At 36.3% G+C, this 15751-nt stretch overlaps 1 protein-coding gene across 2 annotated transcripts in view; it reads right to left on the bottom strand.

Annotated features, from left to right (window-relative positions):
- Positions 1–15751, bottom strand: part of LOC124302342 (protein kinase C-binding protein NELL1-like) — an 83136-nt gene that overhangs the window by 24518 nt on the left and 42867 nt on the right. For both annotated transcript variants that reach the window (XM_046758451.1, XM_046758452.1), the window contains exon 3: positions 4064–4399. In XM_046758451.1, coding sequence (XP_046614407.1) covers positions 4064–4399 — 336 coding nt within the window. The remainder of the gene's footprint in view (positions 1–4063; positions 4400–15751) is intronic.

Consider the following 15751-nt stretch of genomic DNA (forward strand, 5'->3'; position numbering starts at 1 on the left):
CTTATATGATTAAACTATGTGCGGTACGAATTATTCAAACTGAGATAGAAAAATTACAAGTCCGAGAGAGTCTTTCTTATAGTAAGACTTGTATAAGAAAAATAAACTGAAATGTAGAAACAGGCAAATATTTGCACACGCAACGTGCGGATGGAAAAGATAAATACTAACGCTAGGCAATATCCAGATTCTAGATCATTCGCACGATCGAAGCTGCAATATCACTTATAAAGGTATACTGTACATATACAGTATTTCCACAGCTGCATCGAAAACAGCACGTGTTATTCGCCCCTTGCGCACCGAGTACAAATACTGGATTGCAGGCACAGACAGTATAAACAGAGAACATAGAGACTGCGAGGGTGTTAGTCGAATAATAGAAACAGGGCGAGAAGGACGATGGAAGAAGTAACAGAAATAAGAGGACAAACGAGAAACAGGCGAAAACAAGGATATTAAAAGTCAGGGAGATGGGGGAAATAATTGTCACATAACACGTATGACACTTTTGGGCACGTCAAAGAGGAAGAATAATGAGGTATAATGACGTGCGATGTGCATGCATATGGATATTATGTAAAATGTACATGCATGTATGCAGGGTGGATCCGCGACCCCCTGAAAGAAGAGTAGTAGGAGGTGGAGGTGGAGGTGGAACGACGTGTTAAACCAACAATGACATAGATAATGATCCCGAGGGAGCTGGTTAGCGAGGTTCGCCGCCCAATGGCTATGGTCCATTTCCGGGGTCGGCCTGCCTGCTGCAGGTATGCGTAATGCCGTTCACCCTGGATGACAAATCCGCCCTCCAGTTCGGAGAGGCATGGTGTCTAATAAGAAGACGGTCTCTGCACGCAATTTGATTTAGTGACCAGGGGGTGCAAAGCTGGCGGCGATTTGACCAACCGGATATAAGAGATGAGAGAGGGTCGCATTGTAGCGTTTCTCGTGAAATGAGAAAATAGAGAAACTCGCCTCGCACGACCGGCAGCTGCTTTTTTCTAACGAACGTTCGAAATTTTGTCAATACATGATCGTTTATTCATGTTGCAGACGGCAGCAATACTTGGATAAATAAACTATACCGTCTACATTAGAGGAACAAATTATGTTGCTGTACAAACGGATTTTATGTGGTCTTTTTATAAAATTATGCTATTCCTTTTTTTTTTTTTGAACAGCTGCAATGTTCTTCTTAGTTCAAAAATAAGTTGGGAGAAATGAGATGATGGATATACGAAAAGAAAAAAAAAAGGATCGAACGAGTTTTTATTAGCAAATATTTTCTCCGATAAATTAACTCATGTTTATTATACGTGTTATGTGCACAATATGATGTGGAATTGTATATAATGTAGTTTTACGATGTTGATAACGAGAAGACGCGACGGTGAAATTGTGACAACGCCCAATTTAATGTATTGTATATACGTAGGCCAAACATAAACGACAAAGTCATTAGTAAGAATATTCTTCAAATCGCTGAAATATTTTTTTTTCTTTTTTTTCTTGGCCAATTTACTTTAATTTTTTTGCTAAACCTCCTTTTAATTTTTGCATTATCACACAACCTGTGCTTCATATCAATTCCTTTTACCGTTTCAATTACTTTTCTTACAACATACGAGATAAGTTGTTCAAACGCAATGAGAAAGTGAAAATACGATTGATACAACATAATTGATGTAATGTAGAAAAGCGATGTCATGAAGTTATATTATACATGCAGGCTCTCCGATAATAATAGTTGAATATGAAGAATAAGCGAGTGATCAATATTTTTATGAGAAAACTCTAGAGAATGTTACGTATTCGAAAATGAGATGTGAAAAATGACTAGAGAATTTTTTTCCAATCTCATAGGACTACAAGAGTTAAGATGCGAGCGAGATAAATTAACCTTAGTCGGTCACACCTCGATAAAATTGCACAACGATCACACTGGGTGACATTCACCGCAAAAATGATTGTTTGCTTCAAAAATGAGTTGTTAATTTTTTTAAAATATCTATATATTGTTTAAGGATCGCAGAAAAAGCTCTCTCGGTATTCCTAACCAAAATTGATTGTTTAAATATAGTAAAACATCGGCAAAGTTATTGAAAATACCAAAAATTCGAATAGGGAATGTTTATAAAATGTTTGAGGTGAAATTCACGCAGAGTGATCGATTAGGGTTGAAGAAACAGGTGAATCCTTGGCAGAGTTTCTCAAAGAAAGATATTAAGTTAAGGCCCTAAGTTAAGGCGATACCTACTATATCTATAAAACGTAAATTAGATTATTTCGTCGGTATCAATATACTATAAAAATTTAATCTGATCAAGTCATCGTTACTATCGTCAATATAGATAATTAACGAAAGAGCCGTTGATCCGAACGAACATTCAATTTCCAACTTGAGTATCAACCCGTAGTCTCAGTGTGACGTTTCGGCGTCGATTGTCTGACCATAACGAGGCGGAACTACTGGCAAATTATATGGCTGATAGTTGTGTTGCTCGTTTCCAGGCGCAACACAACTGAACCGTGTAGTTTTGTTGCCGGCATACAGGCGCAGCAGAATTAGACCGTGATAATCATATTGCTCGTTTGCAGGCGCAGTAAAAATCCGAAAATCACCCAACGATAAGAGTTTGACTATATCTACGTGTACACTTACATTATTGTACGGTAATGTTCATTAATGCTACAAACTTCCGGTCAGCTTGTTTTCCTCCCAAAACAAAATGCGAGTTCAATTCTATACGAATTATCTGACAATGACTGGCTAATCAGCTGATGTGATAGATTCAGAGTCATTGTCACGTGATTCGTATAAAATCGATGTCGCATTTTGTTTCGGACAGAAAACAAGTTAGCCGGAAGGTTAAGGCATTGATGAATGTACGCCTGTCATTACTCGAATAATTATAATACACCATGATTTAGAACGTGATCTAGATTTGAAGAAGACAAACATATACGTAATAGCGTATGTGTTATATTGTTGAAAAGCTTAATCTCGATTCCGCAATAATTCACTCCAATAATATTTATATTATAACAGTCGAAACTGGACACGGGGGATGTATTTTTTATGATTTCACTAAGAAGACAGGCACAAAACGATTAAATAAAAATATTCTGTATATTTCAATAAGAGAAGCAAAGTAAAAGCGACTTTATATACGTATAATACACATATTTACGTAATCGTATATAATCTTGATGAAAGTAAAAAAATAGGAGGAAAAGGAGGAGGGCGGGAGGGAGGAAGGGAGGTAACGAGGCCGTTGACCTTCACCGTTCATCCCGCAGCCCCTGCCGCCGGCCACACGGCAAATATAATATCACGTGTCTCACGAAACACGTTACCTATTTATCTATTATTACCAACCAGCCAACCATTACGCGCACAATATACATGATATATAATACATAGACGTATACTTGTACACACGTTATACATTGGGGAATTTTTGCGTTTTATCTTCATTTCTTTTTATTATTCGCATTCCCGGAATTTGGGACTATTTGGTCATACCCCGAAAGGGGAGAATAAATGGAGAAAAAGAAAAAATTACCCACACATCGCGTGCATTGCAAAAGGTGTAGTATACAATGTATAGAAGTATAAGTTATTGGCAACCATGCAAAATACACTTATGTATATAACAGTTTCTTTGGTATATAATATACAAGCAGGCAACAAGGGGGGAAGAAAAAACGAATAGGGAATAGTAAATGAAAAATATTTAAACTAAAATCAGCTCAAACCACACGTGTAATTAAGAATACCATACAAGATAAAGTAACGTCGAAACAAAAAAAAAAAAAAAAGCTTAAAAAATTGTCACACCGGAGCTAATCTATACTTAATTGTTATTATCCAACTGAGATATAAAACAAAAATGAAACAGAACCCGCGTACTGCCAACATCAGATAACTCATTCTCAGATTGTTCTGAAAAAACTGTTGTTAGTCTAGCGTTGTTTCTGGAAACTTTCGAGCCGGTGATTGGATTTATCGAAATCTTATACTATATGACCGATAAAATACGGTTTGATCGTCACTCACCTTGCAGATAGTAGGCGGGTTTGATGGTGACCAATCCCTGAGTGCGACTGACGCCTTGTCGCGTTGTGTTGTGAAGTTGCAATATAGTCAGTAGATCTATGCTGCCTGCACCTACACCTGCACCGGCGTTAATTGCGGATCCAGGAACGTTGGCCGCTGCACCTCTGTTAGATAATCCAGATCTCGTTGACGAACCAAGACCAAGACCGGAAGGAGAAGATGACGATGACGATGACGATGACGATGAAGAAGAATAAGAAGAAGAAGATGAAGAAGAAGAAGAAGAAGAAGAAGAAGAAGAAGTAACACTCGCCTCGCTCGACGACGAACCGGAAACTGTCGAACAGAGAAGGAATTAACAAATCAGGTCTCACGAATCCATTATAAAAAGCAAATAAAAAATTTACAACCATACACAAATTTGTTTGTGGAGGAGGTACGAACAGGTACGAAAAGTTGCACCCGAGGTGTAATTTAGCAATTTACTTCATTCTGGGATATGTCGTAGTAAATCAAAAAACATCAGATACGTACTTTTTTCACGTGCCAATTCGCCCTTTAAAAGGGTAAAAACCAACTCCAAATTTGAAAAAAATAAACCATGCAAGTCCTGAAGGTAAAAATAACAGAATAACGTCCAATTGATTCTAATAGAAAATTTTAAGTGCTATAGATCAATCGTAAAAAAATTACTTTCAGGGGGTAATCTACTGGGGAAGTTTTTACACTTTAAGCGGCCGAATCGGTGTACAAAAAAAAAAAATATACGTTTTGAATTTATTCTGATGTACTACACCATATCATAGTATAAATAAAACCGGTGAGGGGCATCTCGGTTACTTAACTTACGAGTGACTCGTAACGGCATAAACACATCATATACATTATATGTACAGTTTTTCATATTATATACGTATAAAAAGAGTAGTTTTTAATTGATGCTGCACTCTGCGATTCGATGCAGTGACGTATTTTATACTCTGCTTATAGTCAGTTGAAATTACACTCAATCTCTCTTACATAGATGTGTGGTTCATTTTATGAAGCTGCAGAGTTGGCAGCGGCTGCAGTCGTGGTAATGTTTGCCGAATTTTCGGAGCTCAGGATTGTTACACAATGAGCTGGCTAGACGCGTGGACTCTACTGTGTAACCATAGAGACTAAAACCACCTCAAATTAGCCTCTGACGCAACGACTCGACTACCCCTAAAATAATGACCGACTCTCATCCTGTCGACTCGAGTCCTTGCCACTTAATGTTTAATTTATGCAAGGCGCAAATGTAGACTTGTGCATATAGAGACGAAAAACCATCAGTCAAGAGAATCGAAGAAGAATAAACCAAAGATCGGTATCATCATCTACACAGTCTAGTAAAAAGAATGTCCGGTGGAAGAGTAAGGAAATAAATTAAATCAGCACAGGTTGTGTGTTGTAAACCGATGATATGTTTCAAACTATATTCATGTCATCAGAGAATTCATGCTTACAGACAAATATTTAACGAATATGATGAGCCGTGTTTGTACTCATTGAAATTGTACAAACAATACAGATTTGACGTTAAGAAAAGTTACTTGGTACTGTAACTCGTCTGATATCATTTTATCAACAACTAAATTAATTCGATCGCTAAATTCACGCTTTACGTTTTTTTTTTCATACCACGGAGAGATGTTTTTTTTTTTATGAACTCAGCAGAGCTCGATTTAGTTTATACCCGTACTATCTCTAAAAGTTGCTGTTTCCCAACTCTTCTCATTTTATGGCACCTCATTTTTCAGTGCACATTTACCTATCTGTACACTCCATTTGCAAACTACGTTTGATGACAATCGCTCAGACATCACTTGAATTCGTTTGAAATCACTTAAAAATCTCTTAGAATCAACCAGAAACCGCTTGAAACCCATTTAAAACAGTTTCAAAGTCGTTCAAATTAGTCTGAATCCGTTTTTAAGAATTTTGAAGCCGTTTTAAATCACCTCAAAATCGTATGATACTCATTGAAATCAGTTTCAAATAGATTGAAACCACCTTTAGAAGCAATAATTATCATTTTCAAACTATACGTTATCACTTGAAACGTCTCAGAAATCGTTTCGAAATTAGTTGAAATTGGCTTCAAACAGGATGAAACAGCATTCGAAACAATTTATAATAATTTTGAAAGCATTCGAAGTTACTTGTAACGATTCAGAGATCATTAGTTTTTTAAACCACTTGAAACCGTTTAAAACTCGTTCGAATTAGTTTGAATCCGTTTGTAAGAACTTTAAACCATTTTAAATCACCTCAAATTCGTATGAAACTACTTGAACTTGAAATTAGTTTGAAATAGGCTAAAACCACCTTTGAAATCATTAGTAATGATTTTCAAACCGTTCGTTATCACTTGAAGCGTCTCAGAAATCATTTCGAAACTAGTTAAAATCAGTTTCAAACAGAATAAAATAGCATTTGTAAACGTTTGTAATGATTTTAAAATCATTCGAAATAACTTGAAACACCTTAAAAATCATTTAAAACTGATCGAAGTCAGTTTGAAACAGGTTCAAATCATTTTAAAACCGTTCCATACCGTTTGCGACTTCTTGATCTGTGAGTGCAAATAGCATCACGGTAGGTACGTACACCATAACGTATACAAGAGAGGGTAAGCATAATGGCGTAAAGTGAACAGGTGTAATCGGTGAGCCGAAGGTGAGAGCCAATTCTGCCAACTACAGCGTATCTCTATACGCGTAAGTCGGTGAATTGGCCTCCCTCGTTCTATATATAGGGCGTCGTCGGTCGGACAGGGCCAGCCAGACGACGTCGGCTAGGTGGCAGACAGCCGGGCGTCGCGACGCCGACTATCGAACCGGGGAGCTAGCCAGCTAGTGTCATAGCACGACGAGTATCGGGGTCCCTCTTCCAGAGTCTGGTTAGACTCGCGGTTAATCGGGATTCTCTTAGCCTTCCTGCCTCTTCAGCAAACTCTTACGATACATCCGATAGGCCCGGAGTTTCGCCACGTTTACGGGTCTGGTGTTTTTTTTTTTTTTTTTTTTTTGACGTGATAACGTCACGTCTTATAAATTTTTTTGTTAAACATTTGGGGTGGCTGGTTGGCCAAAAACAACGACATTTCTCATTAATTCTCATACAAGATATAGTCGTAGATCGGGTATTTATCAAATCATTATATTCGTGGTCGCGAAGAGCTCTTGAAAAAAACTAAAAATAAAATGCACTAGAAGTATACACATTTAGATGTGTATTAAGAGTGTTTCAAAGAAACCGACTATTTTTTTTTTTTTTTTTTCGAAGAACATTGAAAAATCTTCCGAGTGTCCCTCAAAAATGACCTCGGTAAAATATGAGCTCTTAGTATTGATATTTAGAGGTGGCGATTCTCAATTTTCTATTTCCCATTTAAATAAAATGGGAAAAAAATTTTTAAAAAATTTAGAATCTTATTGCTCGAGAACGAATCAGTGTGAAGATATAAACAAAACATGTTCTTGCAGGAAATTTTACGCTCTACAAAAAAGATCTGAATAAAGATTTGCGTAAGGTAAGTCGTTTCGGAGTTATCAGGCCTCAAACATCGAACCGTTTGAAATAATGATGTTCTTAATTTGTAAATGCTACAAAACTGACTCATATCGTTGATTAATGAAATTTATTAATCAACATTTCACTGGAAGTCTATAGTTTTAATTTTAAAATCAATAATATTGTGTATTCAAGTGATATGAGTCAGTTTTGTAGCATTTATAAATTAATAACATCATTATTTCAAACGGTTCGATGTTTGAGGCCTGATAACTCCGAAACGATTTACCTTACGCAAATCTTTATTCAGATCTTTTTTGTAGAGCGTAAAATTTACTACAAGAGTATGTTTTGTTTATATCTTCACACTGATTCGTTTTCGAGCAATAAAATTCTAAATTTTTAATAAAATTTTTCCCATGTTATTTAAATGGGAAATAGAAAATTGAGAATCGCCACCTCTAAATATCAATATTAAGAGCTCATATTTTACCGAGGTCATTTTTGAGGGACACTCGAAGGATTTTTCAATGTTCTTCGAAAAAAAAATAGTCGGTTTTTTTGAAACACTCTAATGTGTATACAAAATTGAAATTGGATATCGATGCTTCGCTACAAGTCACTTTAAAGTTGATAAAAATCTATAGGTAGGATTCGTTCGATTTCACCGTACGATTAGTCGCAAGTTGTGCGAAAGATTGTTTTCTACAAATTTACAGAATCGGTGCTATGTTGTAAAATTAAGTTTCGTAAGGTGGCAAAATGATAAGAAAAATTAAGCATTTCAGTGAATTTATGGAAAATAATGTTTGAAATAAAATTTAAAACTATCGTAGGGTGAAATCAAACGAATCGTCTAGTAGATTTTAACAATTTTTAAATAATTTGAATCGGCGTTTATCGAAATTTTAAATTTTCGTCCCAGTTTAATTTCGACCAGATCCTTACAGCTTACGAACATATAATAATTTGTTAAATAATTGATGCACGACTATCTCGTAATAAAATCAATAAAAAGTGTACAGATGATTTACCGTTTCGGAAAAATTAATGATGAATCCATGCGTGTAATCATCATACGCAGTATATACCTATGGAACGAATAGATAGAAGAAATTTGGTACGGCGACGTCGCGTAATAAAGTTTATAGCCTTCCCCTTCCTCATTCTCTCCTTGCAGACCGTCCGAATAAAACTTTTATTACGTAACCCACAATGATCAATATGTAAAAACATGCGGCATGCGAGTCGGACGAATCGCAGCCCCAGAACTCAATGTTAGTTGTTCTCTTGGCTTATAGACATAGAAGCTGTAGCTGTATTTAAGCTGTTTATAATTATAGTATTTGGTTATCAACTATTAGATTTAAAGAGCTCCTTTCACTTTGTGACAGTATCGCCTCGTTTTTGCATAGTTTTTTGCCTTATGTAAACACGACACGTGGTACTTGACTGATTGAAAAATCACAGTGATTCAACCTGTAATACAAAAATTTATACGAAAATTGGAAGACGGAAAAAAGTTTGCGAAAAATTGGGCTATAAGCGTTGTAAACAACCACGATAATATCGCATGGAATAAAAAAGCGGAAAACATGTTTTATAAAAGGCGATCGTCAAGTCGCGTGCCATGCGATGTGAAAATAATTCAGCAGCTTTGACGAGTTGATTACCTTCCGATCGATCACTCTCGTATAAAATTAAAAAACATACTATTATCTCGGTTTGTCAAACTTTCGGGGTAGCCGAATGAACAAAATTTTCACAATTAACGAACACACGAATACCGAAATGAAATTCTTTGGAATGTCGGGAAATTGAGTAAAAAATGTTGCCAACTTTAGCGGAACGAAATTTGTTAACCAGGGATGAGACGAATATGAATTGCAGGATGAAATAGTTCACGTCGAAAACACCTCGCAGAGATAACAATAAAAACGAAAACAAAACAAATACTCACTGATATCAAGGGGAGAGTTTCTTCCTAATCGGTATAAAAAGCCGGAAGGCAGTTCTTTATCATCGAGTTCGTAGTCGTATTCGACCCTTGACAGGCCCTTTTTTATGGGGTATCTTTCGAGGAGCGCCGGCATTATAACGGCGGCAACGTCCTCGGTCAGAAAACTAAACGCAATTGCAGTGATAAAAATTACTTGCACCCTCATCACCCGGTAAAAACCACTTTAATAACGTGTTATATATGTATAGGTGCAGAAAAATGATTGGTTAATTCTTTGTAAACAAATACGATCGTCGAGTAACGCGTAATTAATATTTATGACACATTCAGAAGGGCGAGAGCATGATATTGCATATGATATGCAGCGGAAGAGCTCTTCACTGTCACATTCCTGCGAACTGACTGACGACGCCGATGAAACGTGATTCGGAAATTTTTCTGCACACTGACAATGAGTTGAAGGTTCGAAAGTTGATTTTTTTTTTTTCTCCATGTTCTCTTACGTTCCACTTCATTCATTCTTTACTTTTATTTCTTTTTCTTTTTATATGTACATATTTTTTTTTTTTCTTCTTCTTCTTTCCTACGCACTATTGCATCGTAAACGAAAAATCCGATCTTATCGTTAGTCCAGCGTTATGACATCTGCCTTTTTAAGTATATACGTGTATACATATTATATATGTATTATACATGATATGACATTGAAGGTAAGCAAACTCTCACCCACGCGCCACACATTATTGTTAAAATATATTATTACACTGCAGATTTCCTATTTATTCTTATTTTTCTGTTTCATATTCGTTTCTCCTTCTTTATCCTTTCGTTATACGCAATTTTCATTTCTCTCTATCGCCACCTCTGCGCGCAACGTTTCCACATAATCAATTATGCATTGTCATTGAAATAACGTTTCATATTGTACATATAAATATATATGTATTTGACACTCGATAGCCGTGAGAAGAATAGTTTCCGTTTACTGAACCTCGGTCGGTTTGTTCGCCTTTCTTATCCAGGCTGTCAGGTGGGGAGAAGAAAACTAAAAAAAAAAAAAAAGAAAAAAAAAAAAATTATAAACCACGTGCAGCAGCATTTACGCAATTTTTAGCGTACGTTCGCGGATTATTTTTTTTCTTTAATTCTTTTCAAAATACGTATAATATTCATATTATATAGAGTGCTGATTACTGTGCAATTATTTATCGCTTCACGCAATGCTCGTATTATATGTATGTATATAATATGTTATATATTCCCAAGGTATAATTACAGTTACAATTTGAACTCACGACGAACTGCATTTGACACGGGTCGTTGACTTTTTTTAATACAGGATTTCTTCTTCTTCTCGCTTTGTTTGTAATCATAACACTTGAGAATGATTCAAGAGAGAAAATTGATGATTACGTACCTACTGGGTAAGCTGATTACTTACTTTCTTACGCATACGTATGTATGTACAATTTGTATGAATTTAAAAATCTGTTCTTACACTCTATACTATTTATATACACAGATGCGTGTATACATATACCATTGTTTCTTATTTACGTGTGTGTGCAATGTGCATAATACAATCGTTGACATTTCGTGATGTGCCACGTTATATAACAGTAAGGTTATTTGCGCAAATGACCAAGATAATCTACTGTCTATCTGTGACATTTTGCGAAAGTCATACGACAACAAAAAGAATCTTAAAGACTGTTTCATTTTGTAATACCGATCGACATATCGAACGAAGTAGTAAAATTTCACGCCATTTCTTTATAAAAACAATTGAAAATCCATCTTCAGATATCACGATATACGCTAATACACTTGTGCTCAAGTATAAGTGTGAATTTCTGTACGATTTGTTTGTTTGTTTTTTTTTCTTTTTTATCAGTGAGAGGGTCGCGACTTGAAACATACCAACACAGAAATACGCATTGACGTCGGAGTGTGGACGTCGAAATAAATAACATTTTTCACGGGGAGTGTTAATATTTTGAGCAAATATTGATAGAAGGCCGACTAACAACGGCATATAACTTATACACACAAATGTATGTGATACGTATGATGTATATTATATGTGTATAGAAGAAGAGGAGAAGGAGACGAGATATTTTATTTTCTTTTCTTTGTTTTTTGGTATTTTTTGCGGTTTTTTGTTCTTTTCTTTTTCACATCTTCGGTTTAGATTAGATTGTATTTCGTGGTTGCCGAAGCCGAAAAGTTTTATTATCATTATTATACGACATCGGATTTCACCGAACACCGTCTAAATTTCATCTCGATCCACTCCGAAAAGTAGAGAAAAATATGAACGAAAATAAGGAACATTACCAAAGTTTTGCCAAATTCTGAGCTACATATGTAGAATAACGATTCACGCTTCTTGATTTTTCTCCGTCTCTTCTCTTTTCTTCTGTTCTCTTCTCATTGATCGTCGCGTATATTGTTAAACGATGACGTTTGTTTGGCATAGAAAAAATAACACGCGATCTAAACTTTGAGTGCTAATTATTGTTACAAAAAAAAAAGTAAATAAATAAATGTACAACGCGGGGATTTGGACCAATCGAATCTCAAAATTTCTCTATAATATTGCAAATAATAAGCAACCATATGTCAGTCAAGCTCTTGGTCAAGGTTGTAGTTTCTAATCACAAGATGATTTCTCTCCCTCTCTCCATCTCTCTCAGGATGCGAAGCAAAGTTTTATCGCGCTGAGCCAACATTGTTCATTCGAGAAATGAAGAGAAGCAAAGAAGTAAAGAAGGAAATAAGGAAAGATTGTAGAGATTTGAGTCTTATGTTCCGCTGTATATAGATGCGGCTGAAGGAAGTTATACATGCAGGGTGTTTATAATAGGAGAGCGTTTTTACAGTTTATTTGACATCGATAAACTACCCGGCCGCTGAACATTATCTTATGTACAGAAAGGAAGAGAAGAGAAAAGAAAAAACGGCTGAGCTACAAACGCACATACACGCAACGAACGCGATGAAAAGGAAAAAGAAAGATGATGTGCAGCTTCGGCTCAGACTGCAGGTTGTTTTACCTTTCAAAAGCCTCGTCTCAGAAGAGAAATCCCGAAATCTACACCCATAATGAACTGACAATGAACGACCAAACCTTGATTCGGATAGATCAGTTTCTCTCTCACTTTCCCCTCTCCATTTTTGTTTTTCGGATTACTCCAAATGGTATCTACTGCTGAAGAATATACGAAACAATGCAAGCAATAAAACGAACGGCAAAAAACAGAGATGTTTTTTTTTTTCAGTATACAAGCATAACGAGCCTAAGTATACGCGACTGAAATCTGCAGGAAATTCCGATTGTATAGTTGTTGATAGAAATGATTGTATGATAAATGGATAAAAGAAGATGAAAAATATGAAGAAGAAGAAGAAGAAGAAAAACATCTTCGAGAACATGAAATTGCTACAGACGCAGATATTTATCCAAATTATGCCAATCTTCTTGGACGCGACGACGGGAGCCGAAGAACGATGAAAGGTTAAGTATTTTGACCTCAAAATCAGGGTCGAACCGCGTATCATCAACCCCGGCATCAGCATCAGCGGGGCGCGTTATTATAAATATTGTACTCAAGGACACATTTAAACGTTTCTGCAGGCAATCAAACAAGGCATATCGTACAGAAATCGTAGAGTTGTTACGTACGTGCATATGTGTACAAGAACAACAACAACAACAGTAATAATAACAACGATGATGACGATGATGACGATGATGACGATGATAGCGAGAAATGAATAAGTAAATGAATCACCCGATTACGTTGCGTATGTATAGACGAATGGCGTATATTACGTAAACTGATACTTCGGTATAAACATTTGTTATTTCTTTTGAGACGCAGAGTGCATCAGGGGCACTCAGGGGGTGGTAAAGAAGAAGAAGATCACGATCGTTGAAGAGTGTCAAAAAATCGCGTCGCTTAATTCATATTGCAACAGGATGGATGAACGAATAGAAGGAAATTATTTGAAATATTTAATCCTGCGTTATCCGGAAGAGGGAGATCGAAGAACAATAAATGTAAGATTTTAATTTTATTGATAGTCTGTAATATTTTGTTAAAATCAGCATATGATACGTAAACGAAGACGAGTAAAAATGCAGCCTGACGATTTTCAACTGTTTAAAAGGTTCGATGCCAGAGTAGCCTAACCCACATTGTCGATAATGCTCACTTCGGCTATCCTAACTCGTTTAAGATAAGCCTTATGTACGATGTGGGTTAGGCTACTCTGGCATTGAACCCTTCACATAAGGGTGCAGCAGATTGAAAAATGAGAAACGGAAGATGAAGAAGATGAAGAAGGAGCGGAAGAAATAGGAGGAATTCAACGGTGCGTCGGGACAGAAGACACGCACATACACATGCAAGCGCACAGAGTCCAATAGAGCGAATTGAAATTTGGCAAGATTGTCGACGCGTGTTTCTTCCAACGAGACGTGCAGGGCAATTCAGCAGCGTCGTCGTTGCCGATTGCATCATCAAGGGTGCCATTATTCCACGTATAACTTGATATTCTTTACCGTCCCAAGCTGATATAATACACGTACAAACACACGAGCACATACACATACACATACAAATGCAACCACCGTGCACGCGTGATATTACCTTCTTTTCTCTACACTCGGCATCGCGCACACACACACACACACACACACACACAAATATGGTATACACGCATAGGTATACGAACTCTTATCGCGGATAAGCCGGAGAGGAGGAGAGAAGAAGTAGAGAGAAGAGAAACTCTCGGCGCGGATATAAGAAGGAAGAGAGAAGAGAGAAGAGGAGGGAAGGGAAAGGAGGGAAAGGGAAAATACGACCACCGTCTCACGGTTCCACCCTTCTCTGAGCCTCCGCCACTTCCTCTATATATATATATATATATATATATATACATACATATGTATACTTTTATCCATATACTACAGGGGATGTCGGCGCCGTCTTTGGGCAACAACGACTACAAGGCGCCGAGACGCCGCAGCATCCATCCAGGGAATGATAATGGTACAGGCTCTGTATAAACCGGTGCCGTTTTATTGTCTCAAAACTATACATGGGTACGTCAAAACGTACGGGAATAATAATTCGAATTTTTTTTTTATTCATTTTGTTTTTTTTTGTTTTTTTTTTTTTTTTTGTTTTTTGTTTTTACAGAGAGATCTGACTTTTGCACGAATTGTATGCTTTCCTGGCAGGAAAAAAAAAACATCGCAAATTGAACAGACTATTTAATGTCGATAGCAGGCTTCGACTCGCGAAAATTTTGTGAAAAATTGTCCCTGTAGTCTTTAAAATAGCAAAGTTAAGTGAACGAGTTCCAGAGGGAGTCAAAATTTAACGAAACTTTTCCGTTCGATTTCATACAGAAGCCTTGTACTCAGAAATTTCAAATTGAAAAAATAGATGCAGATAAATCCGATCGCATAATTTGTATAAAAAAAAAAAAAAAAACAATGTTCGTTATGAGAATATAAGAAAAAAAGGGGCCATCCTCTTGAAATCGTGAAGTTTGAGCTTCAAATAAAAAAATTATACCGCAATTAGTAATGATCACGTTTTTTGTATCTTTTTTCTTAATGTATCGTTAAAAGCAACAATTTTCAAAAAAAAAAAACAAAAAACACCTCATTTGGTCAATTTTTCAAGATGTCGTCAACTTTCGTAGAAAAATACAAAAATTCATACCTCAAGAACAAATGGATGAAAATAATAAAAATAAAAAAAAAAAAACGAGTAAACTTCTCTGTTTAGAAAATTTTGATGGAATCAAAAATTAGAAACTATGTGAAACCATTTAGTGGAAATGTGGGAGAAAGATAACAAAAACAAGTCACCTAATTGCTGGTCGATACCCTTGAAAGCATGGATAGTGTCGTATCCAAAACCTTAAACTTTTCTTAACGTTTATGAAACTGACATAACCAAATGAGTACAATTACAAAAAAGTATAGTAATTTGGTGCTCTTGCGTTGCTGAAAAGTAACGCTATCGCCAATTTTATTGCTGCTTAATTATTTTGAAAATGGTTTTCATGCCGACTTGCTACTCGAGCTAGCTAAATCACCATTTTCGAAAAAAATATGTACAGCACTAAAATCGGCGACAGGACAACTAATGGTCAACAAAAGAGCACCA

Source organism: Neodiprion virginianus, chromosome 4, assembly GCF_021901495.1.
Source record: "Neodiprion virginianus isolate iyNeoVirg1 chromosome 4, iyNeoVirg1.1, whole genome shotgun sequence".
In the NCBI taxonomy this organism is placed as follows: Eukaryota; Metazoa; Arthropoda; class Insecta; order Hymenoptera; family Diprionidae; genus Neodiprion; species Neodiprion virginianus.